Genomic DNA, 20,946 nt, shown 5'->3' with positions numbered 1-20,946 from the left:
GAAAAAGTTGAATTGTTTCTTGTTTTTGTTTAGAAATTTGGAAAAGTTGTAATGATTAGATAAAAAAGTTAAAAATCTGAAATTGAAAAGTATTCATGTTTGTGATGTTTATATGTTGAGATGAGATTGGATGAGATGTGATCAGCATTTTCAATCCAAACAAGGCCTAAGTATTCCTCGCATAAAACGTTTATTTATCTTCTGCTTGGCCAAAGAAAAATTAAGAGAAAATAAAAGATGCCCAAACAGAAACTTGTACCCGTGACAACAATAGAAATGTAAACCCTTTGAACCAAGAAAAAAAAAAGTGCCTTCCAAAAAAAAAAAAAAAAAGAGGAAATAATCAGCATGAAAATTTTCCTTAGGAGTGGAGAATAATTAGGTCAGCATGGCAAGTACTTCATTAGCTCAAAGCACCAAATAATGGAATATCCACAGCACAACAAATGCTGATCATTTATTTAATTTTTTGCTGCTCTAGGAACCCAACAAAGTAACTAGTAAGATACTATGGCCTTAACTAGCACTCAGAACTGTTGATTTTCCCTCATTTTCAAAGGCATTACAACAATGCCATGTCTGCCACTTCAGAACTTCCTTTCAAAGATACTCTTTTCCCTTTATCAGAGGTAGAAACAATTAAGTTATAACTTTACAACCACCTGCTCAAGCAAAATAACAAGTAATTGGCATAGAATCATCTCCAATTATTCTCATTTGGGGGGAGAAGAAAAGAAAAGACAACCACTAGTTCAGGAAATTAAATACAAATTAATTAATATGGTAAGCAAAATAAATGTTTTGCACAATAAAGTTATAAACACCAGCAGAAAGAACAGGAAAAAAAAAGAACAGCTATTGTTTTCCATCTGAAGAATTTCATGAACAAGTACTGTTTCAGAATAAAAAGCTATCCAGAAGTTGCTCCACAACGTACGATGAAAACAGACAAAAAGCCTTTTTGGTAAATTAATAGCAGAGAACATTATTTGAGGATTTTAAAGCTATCCTCAAATAATATGCACACTTCGGTTCCGGTCGATTAAGTTGGTGCATGTTGGTTCACTCGCCTAATCATGACATCCGGCCATGGTGCTTCCTCTGTTTTTTCATATATTGCACAGCTATATCGACGATGGAAATCTGAATTTGAATATGAATTTGAAGATCCCGAGTGGCGAAAAGGAGCAATGCTATTAAAGAACTCAGAATTAGCACCATCATCTGGACATACTAAATGCACCCCGCATTCTTTCGCTTCATTGAATTTCACAGAACCATTCTCATAACGGCCTGTTTCAAATGAAATCTTTATGAGCCTCCTCCGTATATCCAAAACTCGCAAAAACTGCAAAATCACCGGTATATACACCCAAAATCCAATTGTCTTAATTAAACAGTCGTCCAAGAGACGAGGAATTAAAAAGTATTCAAAAGAACATTCCTCCCGACATTCTTCTTCATCCCTCTCAAAGGATAATTTAGGACTCACCGATGAAAAATGATAATCCCATTCCTTAAATAACGAAGAAATTGAAGCTTCTTCATCAAGGGAAAAGAATTTATCAGAATCACAAACAATAAAGAAAGCACACCCCATCTCCGGATTCGTAATACCATCCAAATCTATCGTTACAGAGGAGCCATTACTTTTATACCGGACCCACTTCGGGATATTGAATCCCAACGACCACCCACTTATCATCTATAAAAACAACCCCAAAAAGAGATGTTAATTGCAGCAAAAATTAATCAATTGCAAGGCGATTATTAGTTTTTCTATTTGTGAAATGAAATCCTTTTTTATTAAAGCATTTCTCTTACATGTTTTGTTTGTTTCTAAAGAAGATAATGAGAGATCAGACACACTGACTTACCACATTGCCATATAATTTCCCAACAATTCCACCTGCCATGTCTAAAATTTTTTCTCCTTTGCTATCAAAATCAATGCACACTACATCTGTTGAAAATTTTCCTTCCATCTGATATTCTACAAGTGATTCGATATCATAGGTGGGATCTCTCATCAACTTGCGTCCTTCAAGACGAACCTCATAGCTAGAAGCCCTTGGGGAGTAGATTGAAAGATGGTATTTGTGTTATAGCAGTTTCCCCTGCCTCAAAATATATCGGCCATTCCAACTTACTCAGTTCTGGCAACTTCTCAAGGCTTGAACATTTGTGAAGTTGCAAATTCTTTAATCGTTTGCGACTTCCGATGGATGGGTGGACCTCACACAAGCTTTTACAACCTTTCAGGTTTATTTTCTCAAGATTTGGGGCTTTTGTCAAATCTGGTGTTTCAATCAAATTCTTAGAAAAACTCACATCAAATTCTTTTAGATTGTCTAAAACCTATTATAAACAAGCATAGTTTATTGGATCAAAATATGAACATATTAACTTCTTTGGAAAAGGAAGGGGGATTATTAAGAAGAATACGTATTTATACGAGTGAAAAACTTACTATCGACCCCTTCCATAGTTGTTTGATGCGGCTGCCAGACATTCTTAGTACAGTAAGATTTTTTGGTTGGAAACTGCTCGGCCAAGATTTCAAAGGATATCCAGACCACTCTAGGTATCGCAACTCATTGGTTGGCATGTATTTTAAAGGGTTTCCACGCCATTTTAAAGTTTGAGAATGATGAAATTTAACATATCTCAATTTTGTCATCTTTGAAAATGCTTTGGCGTTGAGTCTCTCTTTCGTTTCAGGACAAAAATTCACGACTATGCCTTTAGTTGCATTAGTTCCCTGATAACCAAGAACAACAGGTTAGCAAGTATTAGGATGAAAATATAAATTTTTATATTAATGTCTACACTAATCAACTTACAGTATCATTCTTCAGTACATGACAGAGATCCTCCCAACAAAACAGTCTACTACATTTTCCAGATTCATCAGGGCATTTACGGCGAACTATTTCCCGGCCCAGTTCTTTTAGCAAATCATGCATCGACAACAATCCATATTTTGATTTGCTTATGAGGGAATTCTCAACGAGAACGTCAATGTCGATGTGATAATGACCAAAACTTTCTAACACCTCAAAAAAGTTGTAATGCACCCAATGCTGTCCTCGGAAAAAACACGCCATATCTAAAAATAACTCTTTTTGCATTTCCTGCAGCCCATCCAAACTTATTTGAAGTACATCCATAATTTTTTTATTAGGAATTGCTTCTAGTTGATTCCTAACACTTTTCCATGTATCTATATTTGTTCTCCCAAATAAGACATGACGTCCCAAAACTTTAAGAGCTAAAGGAAGGCCTTGAGCATACCTCACAAAATCCATAGATAGATCCATGTAATTCTTTGGAGGATGGGTTTTGTCGAAGGCTGACAAACTAAAGAGTTGCAAAGCTTTTGTTGTTTCGAGCTGCTCAACCTTATAGATATCATTCACTTTATTTCTTATCAACAGATGACTATCTCTGCATGTTATAATCACCCTACTCCCAGGACCAAACCATTTCCAATCCCCTGCTAATGTCGTCATTTGCTCGTCACTATCCACATTATCAAGGACAATAAAAACCCTTTTATTCTGCAGCCTCTTCATTATCCAATTCCCTGGTGATGATTGTATACATGTATTTCCTCTTGCATGATTGTAGAAAAGAGTTCTTTTTGTAAAGAAGATAGATCACCAGCACTAGTAGAATTTTCTATAATACAAGAAATAAAGCTGCTTCCTTCAAATCGACAATTAGAATTAGAAACTCTATCATAAATTATTTCGGCCAGCATTGTCTTACCAACGCCACCCATCCCATGAATTCCTATAAAGCGAACATCATTCGATTCCATATCCAATAACTCCATCATTTTGTCTACATGGGAGTCTATTGCAACAAGTTTATCGTAATCATGACGTGAGAATCTAGAATTCAACTCATGAGATAGACGTCTACCGATTTCTTGTATAATTATTGATTCGTACCTATTAATTGATAGAACAATTAATATTGATGAGACTTGAATCGATACGAGCCAAAAAAAAAAAAAAAGGCTAGCGTTAGCTGATAATTAGCCTTGTTTATTAGAGCAAGCGAAACACTTTAGACCAGATCACAATGTAAACATTTTAAAAATTATAAATGTTATAATTTAAGTAAATATATAGATGTTAATTGATTGCTAGCTGTCAATGGAAGAAAATCAAAAGAGGGCTAACCATTACCTGTGGAGTATGTTCCATCCGGCGATACTGCCGGCTTTTCTCAAAGCATTTTTCCACATATCCGTATCTTTCTTGTCTATCTTGGGATCTTTTTCATGTGCAGTGAACGCTTCTGCAAATGACCCACTTTGATTTCTCACGTCAGAAGGATCCACATGGTAGAAAATAGGAAGAATTGTGAGCTTTTTCTTTTCCTCCCATTCAACTATCTCAGCAAGTTCCATGAGGCACCATTTGGAAAAAGCGTATTTTGCCGAAAAAATAACAATCGCGTATTGTGATTCTTGAATTGCTTTCAGAAGCGCTTGAGAAATGTATTCCCCTTGCTTGAGTGCTTCATCATCCCTAAAGACGAGAATGCCTTTCCGTTTTAAATCAACATATAGATGATCCGTAAAGTTCTTGCGAGTGTCTTCACCATAGAAACAAAGGAAAACTTCATATTTCCATCGAGGCGTCGAGGAAGTAGTTGGGAAAGAGGTTATGATTTTTTCATCTTCTTCCGAACAAGATGAATTGTCTCTTTTTCTTTTCTTAGTATCTTCGGAAGTAGATGAGGAGGGTGATTGAGTGGCCATGAATGCAAATGCTAGAGATTTAGAAGCTTAATTGTGGAAGGAAATATTGGTAATTTGCGGGCTTAGAGAATGAGAAGAACAATGAAGATATCATGAGGTGATCTATATACCCATGTAGAAGCCATGGACTTAGAGTTAGACCCGTCGAGGGTGTCATAGACACTCAAATGACTTCAAAGTTACAGACGTCATTTGGGTTTTTTATTTTTTCTAAGTATATATTTTTTTTTAATTTTCTTAAATAATTATTATCATAGACGCGCGTTTATTAATCTTAAAGAATATTAATATATATATAGAGCCCGTCCGTCTTCGAAGGAGATGAAAGGGATATTAATCATTCCATTTCATCTTCTGCACAACCTAATTGATAAAATGGAGCCAGCCATTACCAAATTTGCTGCTTATTTTCTGTTAATTCTGCGAGATTATTAATAAAACGCGTAGAAGAATTAATTCCTTTGAATGACACGGCCAGAAGACTTTGTCAACTCTCTTTAGTTGTCCTTACAATTCATTAATTAAACAGAAATGATTTGTGCAGTCGGGAAATACAGTCGGCGTGCAGTCGGCTGTAAAAAAAAAATTAATACGAGATCTATATGAAAAAAAAATTATTTTTATAACTTTTTATAATTCATGTAGGTCTCCCTGAATATAAAATAATTTTTTTATAATTTTTTTTATTCATTCCGTACAGCCGACTGCACGCCGATTGCATTTCCCGACTGTATGTAGCAAAACCCTTAATTAAAACGCGTACGCGTAATTACATAGGGCGGGCCTATGAAGGCATGCGAAAGGTTTTACGTAATTTCTATCATCTTGTACTTAGCTATATTATTTTAAGTAAATTTTACGTAATTCATTCTATCATTTTAACTCATTATTATTTATAAAAATTTTAATTTAACTTAATATTAGAACGGGTTTAAATATTGAATTGAGTAGAGATAAAAATTAAAAATTAAATAAAATATTATTTTTTAATATGATTATTATTTTAAAATTTGAAAAAATTAAATTATTTATTATATTTTATATTAAAATTTAAAAAAATTATAATAATTAAATGAGATGAATTGAAATAAATTGAGAAGAGTTGAAAAATTAAACTTATCGTTCGATTGTCCAACAAGCTCGACGGGTTTAACAGTGTATATGATTATTTGTGTTTTATTAAAAAGTTTTAAAGTGGGTGGAAAATACTCTGGAAATCACGTACATACGCGCTTGTAACGGATAGTTGATGCTGCATCTACTTTGAACTTTCCATCTCAGGTTGACCAGTAACAGTACTATTTTTATTGTTTTTATTTGATTATTTAATAGTTATGAAAGTGATTATTAATAAAATTATATTTTTTTAATTTTTTAATAATTAAGAATGTTAAAAAAATATTTTAAAAATAATAAAAATATAAAATTTTAAATATAATATAAAATAATAAAAAGATAATAAAAGAATAATAACACTGTCATTATCCTTCTCTAAGTCAAGGAGAAGCGAAGTTTCGTAGAACCTTGGTGTGCAAATCGAACCAGTTCTTCTAGGGACAACCGTCCCTGCGTCTTCGCCGCGGCATCAGATGACGTGGCAGTGCCACTTCAGCTAATAAAAAAAATAAAAAACAAAAAAAATAAAAGAGAGAGGCAAATATCATGGAATGGAGGGAAATAGATTTTGGGAGGGATATGCAGAGCGAAACCAGAGAGAGGGAGATCTGAGCAGAGACGTCGCCCTAGCCATTGTGCCGTGCGTCTCCGGTCGATGTCTTTGGTAGTTGTCACCGTCCGGTTGTCTGGGTCGCCGTCGTCACGTACCCGTAACTCTGAGTCGCAGCGGGGTGGGTGAGATAGAGATCTGTGGTTGCCATGAGAGGTGATTCGGTTCTCCCAACCCAGTCCTCCGCATATTCTTGGTGAGTGTTTACACATTTCTTCAGGCATTCTTCAAGATTTCGTTTCAAAATTTTGCTTAATGACTGGCTCTGGTCTTGAACAGTTTGGGTACTTGACACAAGCAGAGTTCGGGCCTCGTGGGTGGATCTGTGTCAGGCCATCATCTCAGTGAAAATTATTCTTGGAGGTACGTATGTTCTATATATGGTATATCTCCCAAGGCTGCATGTAGTTCCATGATTCTGGAAGGGAAAAGCATGCATGTCTTTGACTTTAGATTCTTTAAGGCTGAAGCAACTCATGTAATTAGGCGTACATGTATTTTATGCAAATATATAGGACTTTTGTGCATGCGTGTATGCCTTTTCTATTCTCTTCTTTTCTATTCTTTAATTTATTTGGTGCTGTCGTTATGGATTAGGTATGCCAACCAAAGTAGTTTTGCTTAAGCAGCTTTCGATCGAGATGGTGACATGCATATAGTTGATCAGAGAAGAGAGATTAATTGCCGATCTTTTGATCTTAATCTCATGTTTGTGCATTAACATACGTATATTCAAAGTTGCCGCGAAGTACATGCAAAGACTCGTGGATTTTGAGTACTTTTTCTTTTAATAAAGGGTCATCAATCTTCACTTGGAGTATATAATGTGATTTTTATTTGTTACCTCTTCATTTGATTAAATTGAAAAAGCTTCAAATGAAGGTTTCCTTTACCTTCTATTTAGATGGTGCCCTGCTTTGAGAAATGTTTGAGAAATTGCTCAAAAAATTTTGGCATTACTTTATGAAAATCCTACTTCAGTTGGTTGTCTCCTCATAGCATACCTAACACTGGTTCAGCATGTGCATGATCATGGCTATCTATTCTTGTTGGGCATCCCCACCTACGGGCCTATTTCCTTTCGGTCAGGAAGCTTTAAGAAATTTGATGAAGACAAATGGTGCATGGACATACAGAAAGAGAGGGCAAGTCACCCTCTTCATTTATTAAATAAGTTGGAGCTATTGTTTTCGTTTATACAGTCCTCACTCTATCCATTCCATGTACGTGGGAGAAATATTATGATAAGACAAAGGAATATTCAGGAAAAGGACAGCTGGATGTTAGACAATAATTGATATAATCTGGTAAAGAAACATCAATTGACTCACAAATGTTAACTGCCAAAATTATGCTATAAAGGATTCTATATATAGTCCTCACTCTATTACTTCATTTTAAACAATTATATATAGCTTTCCATCATTTTAATTATTAGTTCACTCAATCTTACGGACACATACAAATGCAGCATATATATCTTCATGTTTTAAAATTGAGTCATATTTAAGATCATAAACAAATGGCATTACTTTTGCTAATTTTCAAAAGTAGAGTAATTTTTTTTTTTTTTTTTTGAACAGCTTATATATCCTTGCATATATTGACAATGCATTTGTCTCATTCTCAGCATGGGAAATGGGAAAGAACAGCCATCTACGCAAACATCATCTAACTCAAATCCCCCATCCGTGGTATGTTATATCATTTATTGCTTTGTTTTTATGAGTATTTATCACCAGGGTGTGCCACAAAGCACAGCTTTTGAATTATTGGATCCCAACTCTGAGAACAGTGATTCAGAGTCAAAAAAGTGTAAGTAGATCCCAATTTTTTCTGATATTTTAATGTATTTATTGACACCACGTTTATTCTTTATAGATGCACTTTGGGTTTGATGGATCACAATCATTGCACCATGGGATGGACGGATCACAACCACTGAAATGATTTTTGTGGCTTGAATGGATTTTTGTTGACTTCAATGTATTTTTTGTGGACTTTAATGTATTTTTGTGGACTTTAATGTATTTGTTTGTGGATTGAATGTAATCTAGGGATTTTTTATTTTTGTAGATTTAATGTATTTTTATGGACTTTAATATATTTGTTTTGTAGATTTAATGTATTTATGTGGCTTGAATGTAATCCAAAGATTTTTTTGTAGATTTAATGTATTTTTGTGGCTTGAATGTAATATAGGGATTTTTTGTGGATTTGATGCATTTTTGTGGCTTTGATGTATTTTTGTGGATTTTTTCTTAAAGAAGCATAGTTGCAGGTTTGTGATGATAGAGTGAAAGCAGATAATTCGACTTTTGATAGATCAGAATGGACTTTACTTCATGATTCATATGTTATCATATTGGAACTTTCAGATAATTATATTGTGGCCCAAGTTTAATGCTTATGCTCAAAATTAAAAGTTGGTTGAGACCGGTTTTCATACAGATCATGCCATGTTTCGGATTGTAATTGTGTATCAGATGGTATTGATGAATGGTAACTCACATTAGTGGAAAAAAGTATCATTCTGCCTGTGTTGTTGGATCTAGAGTTGTTGGCTCATGGATTATATGTGACATCCATGGAAAGCAAAACTAGAAAACATGTTATATCAGATTTATAAAATAAAAATATAAACTAGAAAACCGGAAATCATAGTTGACAGTATCATTTCTTAGACTTTGTAATTTGACTGAAACTTCAACTAGATGCAAAAGTCTAGTAGAACTTGTCAAATTACCAAAACTAGAGCTACACATATTTACAACTCCAAGCTCCAACAAAGTTCGAGATAGACATGTACAACTTCTCAATACACCAAAATATGTTGGAATAATTACTTAGTGGCATGTCCAATACAAATGCAAAAGTCCAGTACAAAAACAAAAGTCCATTACAAAACAAGCTATGGCTTCATTTTTTCTATGGCCACCTTTGCATAACGGTCAACAACATTCCCATCTTTATCAACCAGGAATTTAGAAAAATTCCAATTTATATTGTCTCCAAATAGGCCCACCTTTGCTAGACTTCAAGAACTTGTACAACGGAGCAGCTTCTTTACCATTCACATCCACCTTACAATGCATGAAATAAAGTTTCATCAGGCATTACTCCAACTAAGATTAGGAGAAAAAAGGCATAAACCCAGGAAGCAAATGAATGAATTGAATCTGTCTCGTACAATTATACAATGATTAAAAAAAAAAAAAAAAAAAAACAACTGCTACTTTCAAATTTTCAATCTCTCATGTCTACCCACAAATTTCAAAAGTGAATGTCAGAGGATAGATCCACAAATTTCAAAAAAAAAAAAAATGCCTTTAAAAAAAAAAAAAGAAAAAAAAAAGAGAGGAAATAATCAGCATGAAAATTTTCCTTTGGAGTGAAGAGAAGAATTAGGTCAACATGGCAAGTACTTCATAATCTCAAAGCACCAAATAATGGAATATCCACATCGCAACAAATGCTGATTTGTTTAATTTTTTGCTGCTCTACGAACAAAGTAACTATAAGATACTCTGGGCGCAACTTGCACTCAAAACTGTTGATTTTCCCTCATTTTCATAGACATTACAACAAATACCATGTCTGCCACTTCATAACTTCCTTTCAAAGACACTCTTTTACCTTTATCAGAGGTACGTAGAAACAAGTTATAACATTACAACCACCCGCTCAAGAAAAATAACACGTAATTGGCAAAGAATCAATTCCAATTATTCTCATTTGGGGAGAAAAGAAAAGAAAACTACTAGCTCTGGAAATTACATACAAATTAATTAATATGGTAAGCAAAATATTAGAATTTCAGGGGATCTTGATTTTCACGTAGTACTTTCCAATCCTCTTCAAGAGAACACTTAAGACCGCAAAGCTAATTCCTAATAGTAGAAGTATTTTGCAAATTAAGATACACATCTCGTGATACTTTGAAGCACAAGAAACTATAGAACATTGAAATTCTAATGCACAATAAACTTATAAACACCAACAGAAAGAATAGCTATAGTTTTCCATCTTAAGAATTTTATGAACCAGTACTGTTTCTGAATAAAAAGCTATCCAGAATAAAAAAAAAAAAAAAAAACAAACAAAAAGCCTTTTTGGTAAATGGTAAATTTAAATCCACTGCAAATTAATAGTAGATAACATTATTTGAGGATTTTAAAGTTTAAGATCCTCAAAATTTTCGCACATCTCTCTGAATGGTCAATGAAATAGTTCCACTGAGTTCACTCAACTAAATTCTACAATTCCCGCTTCCTCTTTCTTTTGAATAACAGCACTATATATACGATGGAAATCTGAATTTGAATCCGAATCTGAAGATACCGAACGGCGAAAAGGAGCAATGCTATTAAAGAACTCTGACTTGGCACCATCATTTGGACATACTAAATGCACCCCGCATTCTTTCACTTTTATCCATTGACCCATCATACGGTTGTCATCAAACAAGCATGCTTCAAATGAAATCTTAATGAGCCTCCTTCGTATATTCAAAAACTGCAAAAATTGCAAAACTGCCGGTATATACACCCAGAATCCAATACCCTTAGTTAAACAATCGTCCAAGAGAGGAGGCATATATTTGTAACTAAAAGAACATGCTTCCCAATATTCTTCTTCATCAAAAGAACATTCTTCCCAATATTCTTCTTCATCCCTCTCAAACAATAAGTCAAGACGCACCCTTGAAAATTGAGTCAAATCGTTGAATAACGAAGAAATTGAAGTATATTCATCAAGGGGATAGAATTCATCAGAATCACAAACAATAAAGAGAGCACACCCCATCTACGGATTCGTAATACCATCCAAATCTATCGTTACAGAGGAGCCATTACTTCTATACCGGACCCACTCCGGGATATTGAATCCCAGCGACCACCCACTTATCATCATCTGTAAAAACAACCCACAAAAAGAGATGTTAATTGCAGCAAAAATTAAGCAATTGCAAGGCGATGATTAGTTTGGCAATGATTAGTTTTTCTATTTGTGAAATGAAATCCTTTTTTATTAAAGCATTTCTCTGACATGTTTTGTTTGTTTCTAAAGAAGAGAATGAGAGATCAGACACACTGACTTACCGCATCGCCATATAATTTCCCAACAATTCCACCTGCGACGTCTAAAATTTTTTCTGCTTTGCCGTCAAAATCAATGCACACTACTTGCACCCCATGTTTTCCTTCCATATAACATTCTACAAGTGATCCGATATCATAGGTGGGATCTCTCATCAACTTGCGTCCTTGAAGACTAAACCAACAATTGCTCTTGGGGAGTAGATTGACAGATGGTATTTGTGTTATAGCAGTTTTCGTTGCCCTAAAATATTTCAGGCATTCCAACTTACTCAGGTCTGGCAACTTCTCAAGGCTTGAACATAGCAGAAGTGAAAATCGTTTTAATCGTTTGAGACTTCCGATGGATGGGTGGACCTCACACAAGCTTTTACAACCATACAGGTTTATGTTCTCAAGATTTGGGGCTCCTGTCAAATCTGGTATTTCAATCAAGTTCTCAGAATGGCTCAGATCTAATTCCTTCAAATTGTCTAAATCCTGTTATAAACAAGCATAGTTAATTGGATCAAAATATGAATATATTAACTTATGTGGAAAAATAAAGGTGGTTATTAAGAAGAATACTCATTTATTTGAGGGAAAAACTTACCATCGAGCCCTTCCATAGTTGTGTGATGTGGCTGAAAGGCATCCTCAGTACAGTAAGATTTTTTGGTTGGAAACTGCTCGGCCAGGATCTCAAATGATATCCAGACCACTCTAGGCGTTTCAACTCATTGGTTGGCATGTGTTCTAAAGGGTATCCATCCCATTTTATATTTTGAGAATGATGGAATTTAAAAAATCTCAATTTTCTCATTTTTGGCAATGCTTTGGCGTTGAGTGTGTGTTCCGTTTTAGGACAAAAATCCATGACTATGCCTTTAATTGCATCAGTTCCCTGGTAACCAAGAACAACAGGTTAGCAAGAATTAGGAAGAAAATATACCGTTTTATATTAATGTCTACACTAATCAACTTACAGTATCATTCTTCAGTACTTGATAGAGATGCTCCAAACGAAATAGTCTACTACGTTTTCCTGGTTCTTGAGGGCATTCACGGCGAACTATTTCCCGGCCCAGTTCTTCTAGCAAATCATGCATGGACAACCATCCAATTTGTGATTTGCTTATGAGGGACTTCTCAACGAGAACGTCAATGTCGATGCGATAATGACCAAAACTTTCCAACATCTCATAAAATTTGTCATCCACCATATGTTGTCCTCGGAACAAACACGCCAGATCCAGAAATAACTCTTTTTGCGATTCCTGCAGCCCATCAAAACTTATTTGAAGTACATCCATAATATTTGGATCAGGAATTGCTTTTAGTTTATCTTTCTCACTTTTCCATGCCTCTATTTTTCTCCCAAATAACAAGGAACCCAAAACTTTAAGAGCTAAAGGAAGGCCTTGAGCATAATTTACAAAATCCATAGATAGATCCTTGTAATCCTCTATTGGATGGGTTTTCTTGAAGGCTGACAAACTAAAGAGTTGCAAAGCTTTTGTTGTTTCAAGCGGCTTAACCTTATAGGTATGCTTCACTTCATGTGTTCTCAATAGATGACTATCTCTGCTAGTTATAATCACCCTACTCCCTGGACCAAACCATTTCCGATCCCCTGCTAATGCCGTTAGTTGCTTGTCGCTATCCACATTATCAAGGACGATAAAAACCCTTTTATTCTGCAGCCTCTTCATTATCATCCCAATTCCCTGGTGATGATTGTATACATGTATTTCCTCTTGCATGATTGTAGAAAGGAGTTCTTTTTGTAAAGAAGATAGATCACAAGCAGTAGCAGAGTTTTTTCTAACACAAGAAATAATGCTGCTTCCTTCAAATCGACAATCAGAAGAAACTCTATCATAAATTATTTCGGCCAGCGTTGTCTTACCAACGCCACCCATCCCATGAATTCCTACGAAGCGAACATCATCCGATTCCATATCCAATAACTCCATCATTTTGTCTACATGGGAGTCTATTGCAACAAGTTTATCATAATCATGACGTGAGAATTTGGAATTCAACTCACGAGATAGACGTCCGCTGATTTCTTGTATAATTGTTGATTCATACCTATAAATTTATAGAACAATTAATATTAACGAGACTTGAATCGACACAAACCAAAAAAACAAAAAAGGCTAGCTTTAGCTGATAATTAGCATTGTTTATTAGAGAAAGCGAAACACTTTAATTCGTACTTCAATATTTTGCCTCTTGCAACACTCGAGCTGTCAGACCAGATCACAATGTAAACATTTTAAAAATTATAAATGTTATAATTTAAGTAGATATATATATATTAATTGCTTGCTAGCTTTCAATGGAATAAGATCAAAAGAGGGCTAAATGTTACCCGTCGTGTATGTGCCATCCGGCGATACTGCCGGCTTTTCTCAAAGCATTTTTCCACATATCCGTATCTTTCTTGTCTATCTTGGGATCTTTTTCATGTGCAGTGAACGCTTCTGCAAAAGACCCACTCTGATTTCTCACGTCAGAAGGATCCACATGGTAGAAAATAGGAAGAACTATGAGCCTTTTCTTTTCCTCCCATTCAACTATCTCAGCAAGTTCCATGAGGCACCATTTGGACAAAGCATAATTTGCAGAGAAAATGACGATCGCGTATTGTGATTCTTGAATTGCTTTCAGAAGCGCTTGAGAAATGTATTCTCCTCGCTTGAGTGCTTCATCATCCCTAAAGACGAGAATGCCTTTCCGTTTTAAATCAGCATGTAGATGATCCGTAAAACCCTTGCGAGTGTCTTTGCCATAGAAACTAAGGAAAACTTCATATTTCCATCGAGGCGAAGATGAATCATCTCTTTCTCTGTTCGTACTAACTTCTGAAGTAGATGAAGAGGGTGTTTGGGTGGCCATTAATGCAATTCAAGAGATTTAGAAGCTGAATTGTGGAAGGGAATATTGGTAATTTGCGGGCTTAGAAAATGAGAAGAACACTGAAGATATGATCATGCGGTAATCTGTATGTATATATAATAGAAGCTAGCCATGGATACCTTCAACTTCCATATTTATCGATCCAAGTCTAATCACAGGTCGCACATCGATCATTCTCCGTAATTTCTTAATTTCAAAATAAAACACGTAGACGAATAAATTCCTTGGAATGACACCAGAAGACTTTGTCAACTCTCCTAGCCTCAGTCGTCCTTACAATTCATTCAAACGCGTAGGTACATAGTGCGGGCCTATGAAGGCATATGAAGGTTCTGTGCAACTTCTCTCATCTTGTACTTAATAGGATGATGGCAAAATTATAACTTAATTTGATAAAGTTGTTGACTGACTTGGATACATTTTTTAAAGAAAAATCAAAAAAATTCTTTTGATAATAGTGATTGTAAATTAGTAGCTATTTTACTTTTTTTCAATCATGAGTAGAACCAATTTTCTTAACCACATTATAGACCTTCCCTATGTCTTCAGGGAGAGAAAACTTCCCTGCTGACACTTTTTAAACTTACGTTTCCAATAATACAGCTTATTTTTTAAAACTTAAGTCTCTTATCTATTTAAAATATTATGACGTACGAACCTCTTTAAATACTTGAGAAATTACATATTTTTTCAAAGAAAGGGTAAATAACAATTCTTTAAGTGAAAATTGAACAAAAATTCACTTGTCACGTGCTCAATGAGTACCTGCTATTTCGGAAATTCCATCCTTTAAAAATTAAAATCATATTGCATGGTCTTGATTTACTTATTAAAAATGATGTTTAGGTTGAGAAAGTTTTTAAACTTGTTTTTATCAAAATTTGAAATAGAACGTAGGGGACTTATTAAAACTTACTTCCAACCTCAGCCACACTTGACTCCCCTCCTGTCATTCCCGTCGTAACCCCGACGAGCTAGTCCGAAGCTGGCAATGGTGTTCTTCCTCATTTGGTGTCACTACCTTGAGCTCTCTCTCTCTCTCTCTCTCTCTCTCTCTGCATCCACTGCTCATTGTCAGATGGTGAGATTCTAGGCTGCTGGCCACCCATCGATGACGCCCCTCTCTTGTGCTCTCTCACTGTCGAACTCCATATCTCACTACCCAGCAACGCACATACTTTTTTCTCTTCCTTGGAGACACCACATAACCATCATCGGGACTATTGTGTAACCCACAGTCGAGGACAACCATGACCATAACTAGCAGTAGTGCTCTGGGTGCCTCGATCATCCATAATTCCTACCTGTGCTCTAGATCCGGATGCACACCCCTAGCCGAGGATACTGCACATAATATTTTTTATTTTTTATTTTATTTTTTCTCTTATTAAATATTAAATATGTGGCGTATGAATGTTGAGTAGAAAAATTACTTTAATTAGGTTAGCAATTTCCGAGAGATGCTACAAGATAAGCTGAAGTCTCCAATTGTAAGTGAAATTACAGGATTGATCCTAAATAAGTGTACGTCACAATTCTTTACCCAATTTTAACTTGTGTCTAGATTAACAATATTTATTAGATTTCGAATTAACTCACATGCATCAAACCACTATAACGAATAGAAATATAAATATAAATGATAAAGCAAGACAAGACAAATAACTATCTTTGAGAGGTAAAACCACTCTGGGTTTCTACCCAGAACAAACCAATTCTATTGTTTGAATATCTTTACAAGTATGTTTGAATTTGCACGCCAAGGTTCTACGTAGCTTCGCTTCTCCTCGACTCAAAGGAGGGTATATAATGAGACTTTTATTACTCTCTTATTCTTATTTTATTATTTTATAGTATATTTAAAATTTTTATTTTTTTTATTTTAAGTATTTTTTTAACATCCTTAATTATTAAAAAAAATTAAAAAAATATATATAATTTTATTAACAGTCACTTCTTTAAAATAAAATTAAAAAATTAAAAAAAAATAAAAATAGTACTAGTACTGGTCAACTTGAGATGGAAAGTTCAAAGTAGATGCAGAATCAACTATCGGTTAAGGAATGCATTGCTTACAATTAGCGCGTATTTGCATAATTTCCTGGGTGTCTTCCACCGACTTTAGGACTTCTTAAATAAAACACAGAGTAGTGTTATGTGTATTTATAGTTTTACTTATACTTTTATACATGAAAATTTCTAAATATAAGCCTACACACCACAAATCATATTTTTTTTCATTCTTTTTTAATTTTTTTCTTTTATCAAATGTTTGATATATATCAAATGTTTAAGTTTTTTTTTTTAATTTTTTTCTTTTATCAAATATTTAATTTCTAAATTACTTTTGTATAATCTATTTGTGATCATAGGAGTCATCTTTTATATATACACAAATTTAATTAAGAATACAAAAACTTTACCTCGGTAAGGCAAAAGATTATTATGCCCTTCTATCATTGCTTGCTTAAAATTAGCGATAGGAATTGAAACATCATGCATCAACATAGCACGCGGTCTACTCAAAAGCCGACGTTGGTCAGCTTTCTCCTTTCGTAGTCATCAACATTAAATAATGCTTGTAAAAAGAAAGAGATTTAAAACGCACGCATAGGGCCAATGAATTTGCACGCCAAGGTTCATCGTAGCTTCGCTTCTCCTCAACTCGAAGGAGGGTATATAATGAGACTTTTATTACTCTCTTATTCTTATTTTATTATTTTATAGTATATTTAAAATTTTATTTTTTTATTTTAAGTATTTTTTAATATCCTTAATTATTAAGAAAAAATTAAAAAAATATACAATTTTATTAATAAGTCACTTCTTTAAAATAAAATTAAAAAAATAAAAAAAAATAAAAATAGTACTAGTACTGGTTAACTTGAGATGGAAAGTTCAAAGTAGATGCAGCATCAACTATCGGTTAAGGAATGCATTGCTTACAATTAGCGCGTATCTACGTAATTTCCTACATGTCTTCCACCGACTTTAGGACTTCTTAAATAAAACACAGAATAGTGTTATGTGTATTTATAGTTTTACTTATATTTTTATACATGAAAAATTCTAAACATAAGCCTACAAATCACACACCATATTTTTTTTTATTTTTTTATTTTATCAAATGTTTGATATATAGATAATAAGTAAAAAAATTTAATTAGTTTAAGAAGAATAAACTCAAAAAAAAATTGGAAAAAATAAAAAAATATACGGTATGTGGTGTGTAAGCTTATGTGTAGCAATGCTCTTATACATGTGTTAGTTTTCTTTTGAAATTCAAATTTTATAATTTTTAACATATTAATAACTTACACGTGGAGAAGTAAGTTTTTTTAAAAAAATATTTTTTCAATTTCAATTTATTAAAACATAACCAATATTGAGAAAATAAATCATTGTACAAATTAATGTTATTAGTATTATATGTTATTATATATTAATGTTTATACATTTGTATTACATGTTATTATAAATTTATATATTTGTGTTTATACATAATACATTAGTATTAAATATTATTATACATTGATTATTATATAATTAGTATTATATGTTATTATACATTAGTGTTTATACATTAGTTGTTATTATATATTAGTGTTACATGGTAGTAACAGTTAATAGTATGGTGTTTACATATACTAAACAATTATTAATGAATTTAGTCTATTTATATTATAGTATAAGCATATTATTTTATAATAATTTGTTCATACTAGTATATTATTGAATTTAATTAACTATATAAGTTATAGTTATATAAAATATATATGATTAATATATAAAAAAATAAATATTTTTATAAAATATGTACAATATTGAAGTCCAAGTCGCAATCAGAGTTGCAGTTGGTACATCGCCACCTCCGACCTTTTTAGTTAATAAAACTTTAGAGTCGGTGTGGAGTAAGAGGTAAAATTGCAAAATATTAAATTAATTTGATAAAGCTGTTGATTGACTTGGCTACATTTTCTATAAGAAGAAAAAAATTCATTTGATATAGTGATTGCAAATTAGTAGCTATTTTAATTTTTTCCCAATCATGACTAGAACCAACTTTTTCTTACTGACATTGTGGACCTGTCTATGTCTTTAGGGAGGGAACTTCCCTCCGACACCTTTTAAACCTACTGTTTTATTTATTTATTTATTTATTTTGAGTTAAGTCTCTTATCTATTTAAAATATTATCCGGTATACTCAAAAGTCGACGTTGGTCAGCTTTCTCCTTTCGTAGTTATCAACATTAATAATGCATGCAAAAAGAAAGAAATTTAAAACACGTAGGGCCAATGAATTGAATTTGCACACCAAGGTTCTACGTAACTTCGCTTCTCCTTGATTAGGAAAAAAAAAAAAAACTTCGCTTCTCACTACAACAAAAAACATTTTTTGGGATGAAATTACTTTGGGACGAATTGGAAATCGTCCCAAAAAGTGGGATTTTGGAACGAAATTTGAATTTCGTTCCAAAATGACGATGGTTATGCCAGACCGTTCGAACGCATTCGAACGGTATTCTTAGGGACGAAAATTTTTGTCCCAAATAAGTTAACCGTTCGACCGTTAGAGATTAACCCTTCGAACGTTTAATTTTTACCGTTTGAACGTAATATTGGCACGATAGGCAAAATTATTTTGGAGGGAAATAGATAAACCGTTCGAACGGTTAATATTAACTGTTCGAATGATGCATATTCACCGTTCAAACGTTATTTGAATCGGTCGAACGGTGACAGGGTTTTAATTTTTTAAGTTTTTTGCCAAATTATATTTAGATTAACTAGTAATTATAAAAAATTGGTTAATTAAATAATATGAATAATCTAAATTAAGAATTAGTTTAGAAAATATAAAACAATACTATTTCATATAACTTAAATACTGAATTTACAAAACACAAAATATTGTCCATACAAAAAACAGGAAATAAATAAATAAAATATATCATAAAGTAATTAAGACCCCAAGTCTTTGCACACTTCCTCAACTGCAGCTATACGTTCCTCTATTTGTGTCAGTCGAGTACTGATGGTGACCTGAGTCGCAGACATGGCAGCAAACTCTGTACGAAGCTCAGACACAGCAGAATGGATCTCCATATGCACTGCATCGATCACTGTTGATGTCTGCTCGCTGATTGCTGCACGCACTATGTCAGCCATCTCCTCACGAGTAACACTGTGGACTGATGCCTCGGCCCGTGTAGATGTCTCTGCAACTGCAGCTGAGACTCCATGATCTCCGGACTGTGCATCTCTGTGAGGATCAACTGGTTCTGGAACATGTGCACGAAAACGCAGTCTCGAGTGTCCCGTGCTGCGTGAGAGGGTGGTGCTGTTTATCGGTCCCATCGGCTCCCGTTTACGCTCAGCAACATCTGGCACAACACCAGCACATAGTAGATATCGGGTGATCAGGACTCTGAATGGTAGTATATCCATCGAAATGTACCGAGATTCTGATCGAATCCTATCGAATATATACCCCACCAAGTCGATAGGAATGCCACGAGCAACCCATATCATAAATGTCGTCCGATCAATGCCAACTTCTGTCTTGTGCTGCCGAGGGTCAATGTTATTGGCAATTATCAAATTTAATATCTTAAAGAAAGAAGATAAATCTGCCTGTTTGATGCTCTTCGTCCCGTCATACGGTGGAGCATCTAGACCGACAACCAAATCTCTCACCTCGTGATCAGCAAGGGTATCGACCTCATCAGTATAAACTGATGCCTCCTCCTCAGCTGTCTCCGCCTCAACGGAAGGATCAGACTCTCTAGGCACCACATTCGGATATGCATCTGGCAGCCTAGGAATACCGAGATGCTCAGCAAGTCCATCTCGTGAAAATACAACGGGTACTCCTCGGACAGTGATACTGTAGGCCCCAGAATCATCTGCGCAGGTACTGCCGAGTTCTCTATAGAACTCAGCAACAATGTCAATGTAGGAGACTGGCTCCCATGCTTCCTCCCGTTCATCCAAGATAGGTCCCCAACCACGATCACTGAATATTGAGGGCAATGAATGACCCTCCCAGAGAAGACTCTGGAAATCAGAAATCTTCACTGGTCGCTCCAGTGAAACTGTCCTCTCCCGAACTGGACCACTACTACTCTCACCAAGATTGCGTCGCTTACGTGTTTTCGTTTGCTTATATGAGTTCGTCATATAGTTTGCTATCTTTTGATGTAATATGGACTGTAAATTTTAGAGTTTTCGGAGGTTGAAGACGAGTGATTTCTGGAAGTAATCCGTTCGAACGGTATTCGTGTTCCGTTCGAACGTATGTCCTTAGATCGAACGGTGACGAGCACCGTTTGAACGTTATGTTGGGCAGTGTTAAAATAATTAACATTTTAAATGCAGGAGTGTAATTAAAAATTAATTATTTATAATCTACATTTAATAATACTTAAATACTTAAAAGATT

At 34.3% G+C, this 20,946-nt stretch overlaps 3 protein-coding genes and 1 long non-coding RNA gene across 5 annotated transcripts; 1 reads left to right on the top strand and 3 right to left on the bottom strand.

The window, feature by feature from the left end:
* Positions 1 to 1,042: 1,042 nt before the first annotated feature.
* LOC122293856 (disease resistance protein RUN1-like) lies at positions 1,043 to 3,575 on the bottom strand. Its single transcript, XM_043102302.1, has 5 exons — positions 2,844 to 3,575; positions 2,471 to 2,761; positions 2,151 to 2,358; positions 1,878 to 2,041; positions 1,043 to 1,705 (listed from the first exon to the last, which is right to left on the bottom strand). The coding sequence occupies exons 1-5, from the start codon at positions 3,573 to 3,575 to the stop codon at positions 1,043 to 1,045; spliced, it is 2,058 nt and encodes a 685-aa protein (XP_042958236.1).
* On the bottom strand, positions 3,575 to 4,852 carry LOC122293855 (TMV resistance protein N-like). Its single transcript, XM_043102301.1, has 2 exons — positions 4,197 to 4,852; positions 3,575 to 3,956 (listed from the first exon to the last, which is right to left on the bottom strand). The coding sequence occupies exons 1-2, from the start codon at positions 4,772 to 4,774 to the stop codon at positions 3,575 to 3,577; spliced, it is 960 nt and encodes a 319-aa protein (XP_042958235.1). The 5' UTR covers positions 4,775 to 4,852.
* Positions 4,853 to 6,343: 1,491 nt separating this feature from the next.
* On the top strand, positions 6,344 to 8,719 carry LOC122294105. 2 transcript variants are annotated; one of them, XR_006237495.1, is made up of 4 exons: positions 6,344 to 6,696; positions 6,780 to 6,863; positions 8,084 to 8,194; positions 8,382 to 8,719. It is a non-coding gene; the product is annotated as an uncharacterized LOC122294105 (long non-coding RNA). The 2 variants fall into 2 exon arrangements; XR_006237494.1 differs by having other exon boundaries at positions 6,366 to 6,696; positions 8,131 to 8,194.
* A 1,665-nt stretch (positions 8,720 to 10,384) lies between these two features.
* LOC122294100 (disease resistance protein RUN1-like) lies at positions 10,385 to 14,762 on the bottom strand. Its single transcript, XM_043102564.1, has 5 exons — positions 13,956 to 14,762; positions 12,565 to 13,672; positions 12,192 to 12,482; positions 11,603 to 12,079; positions 10,385 to 11,414 (listed from the first exon to the last, which is right to left on the bottom strand). The coding sequence occupies exons 1-5, from the start codon at positions 14,480 to 14,482 to the stop codon at positions 11,307 to 11,309; spliced, it is 2,511 nt and encodes an 836-aa protein (XP_042958498.1). The 5' UTR covers positions 14,483 to 14,762; the 3' UTR covers positions 10,385 to 11,306.
* Positions 14,763 to 20,946: the final 6,184 nt, after the last annotated feature.

This window comes from Carya illinoinensis, chromosome 14 (assembly GCF_018687715.1).
Source record: "Carya illinoinensis cultivar Pawnee chromosome 14, C.illinoinensisPawnee_v1, whole genome shotgun sequence".
In the NCBI taxonomy this organism is placed as follows: domain Eukaryota; kingdom Viridiplantae; phylum Streptophyta; class Magnoliopsida; order Fagales; family Juglandaceae; genus Carya; species Carya illinoinensis.
This window is presented reverse-complemented; position numbering and strand designations above follow the sequence as displayed.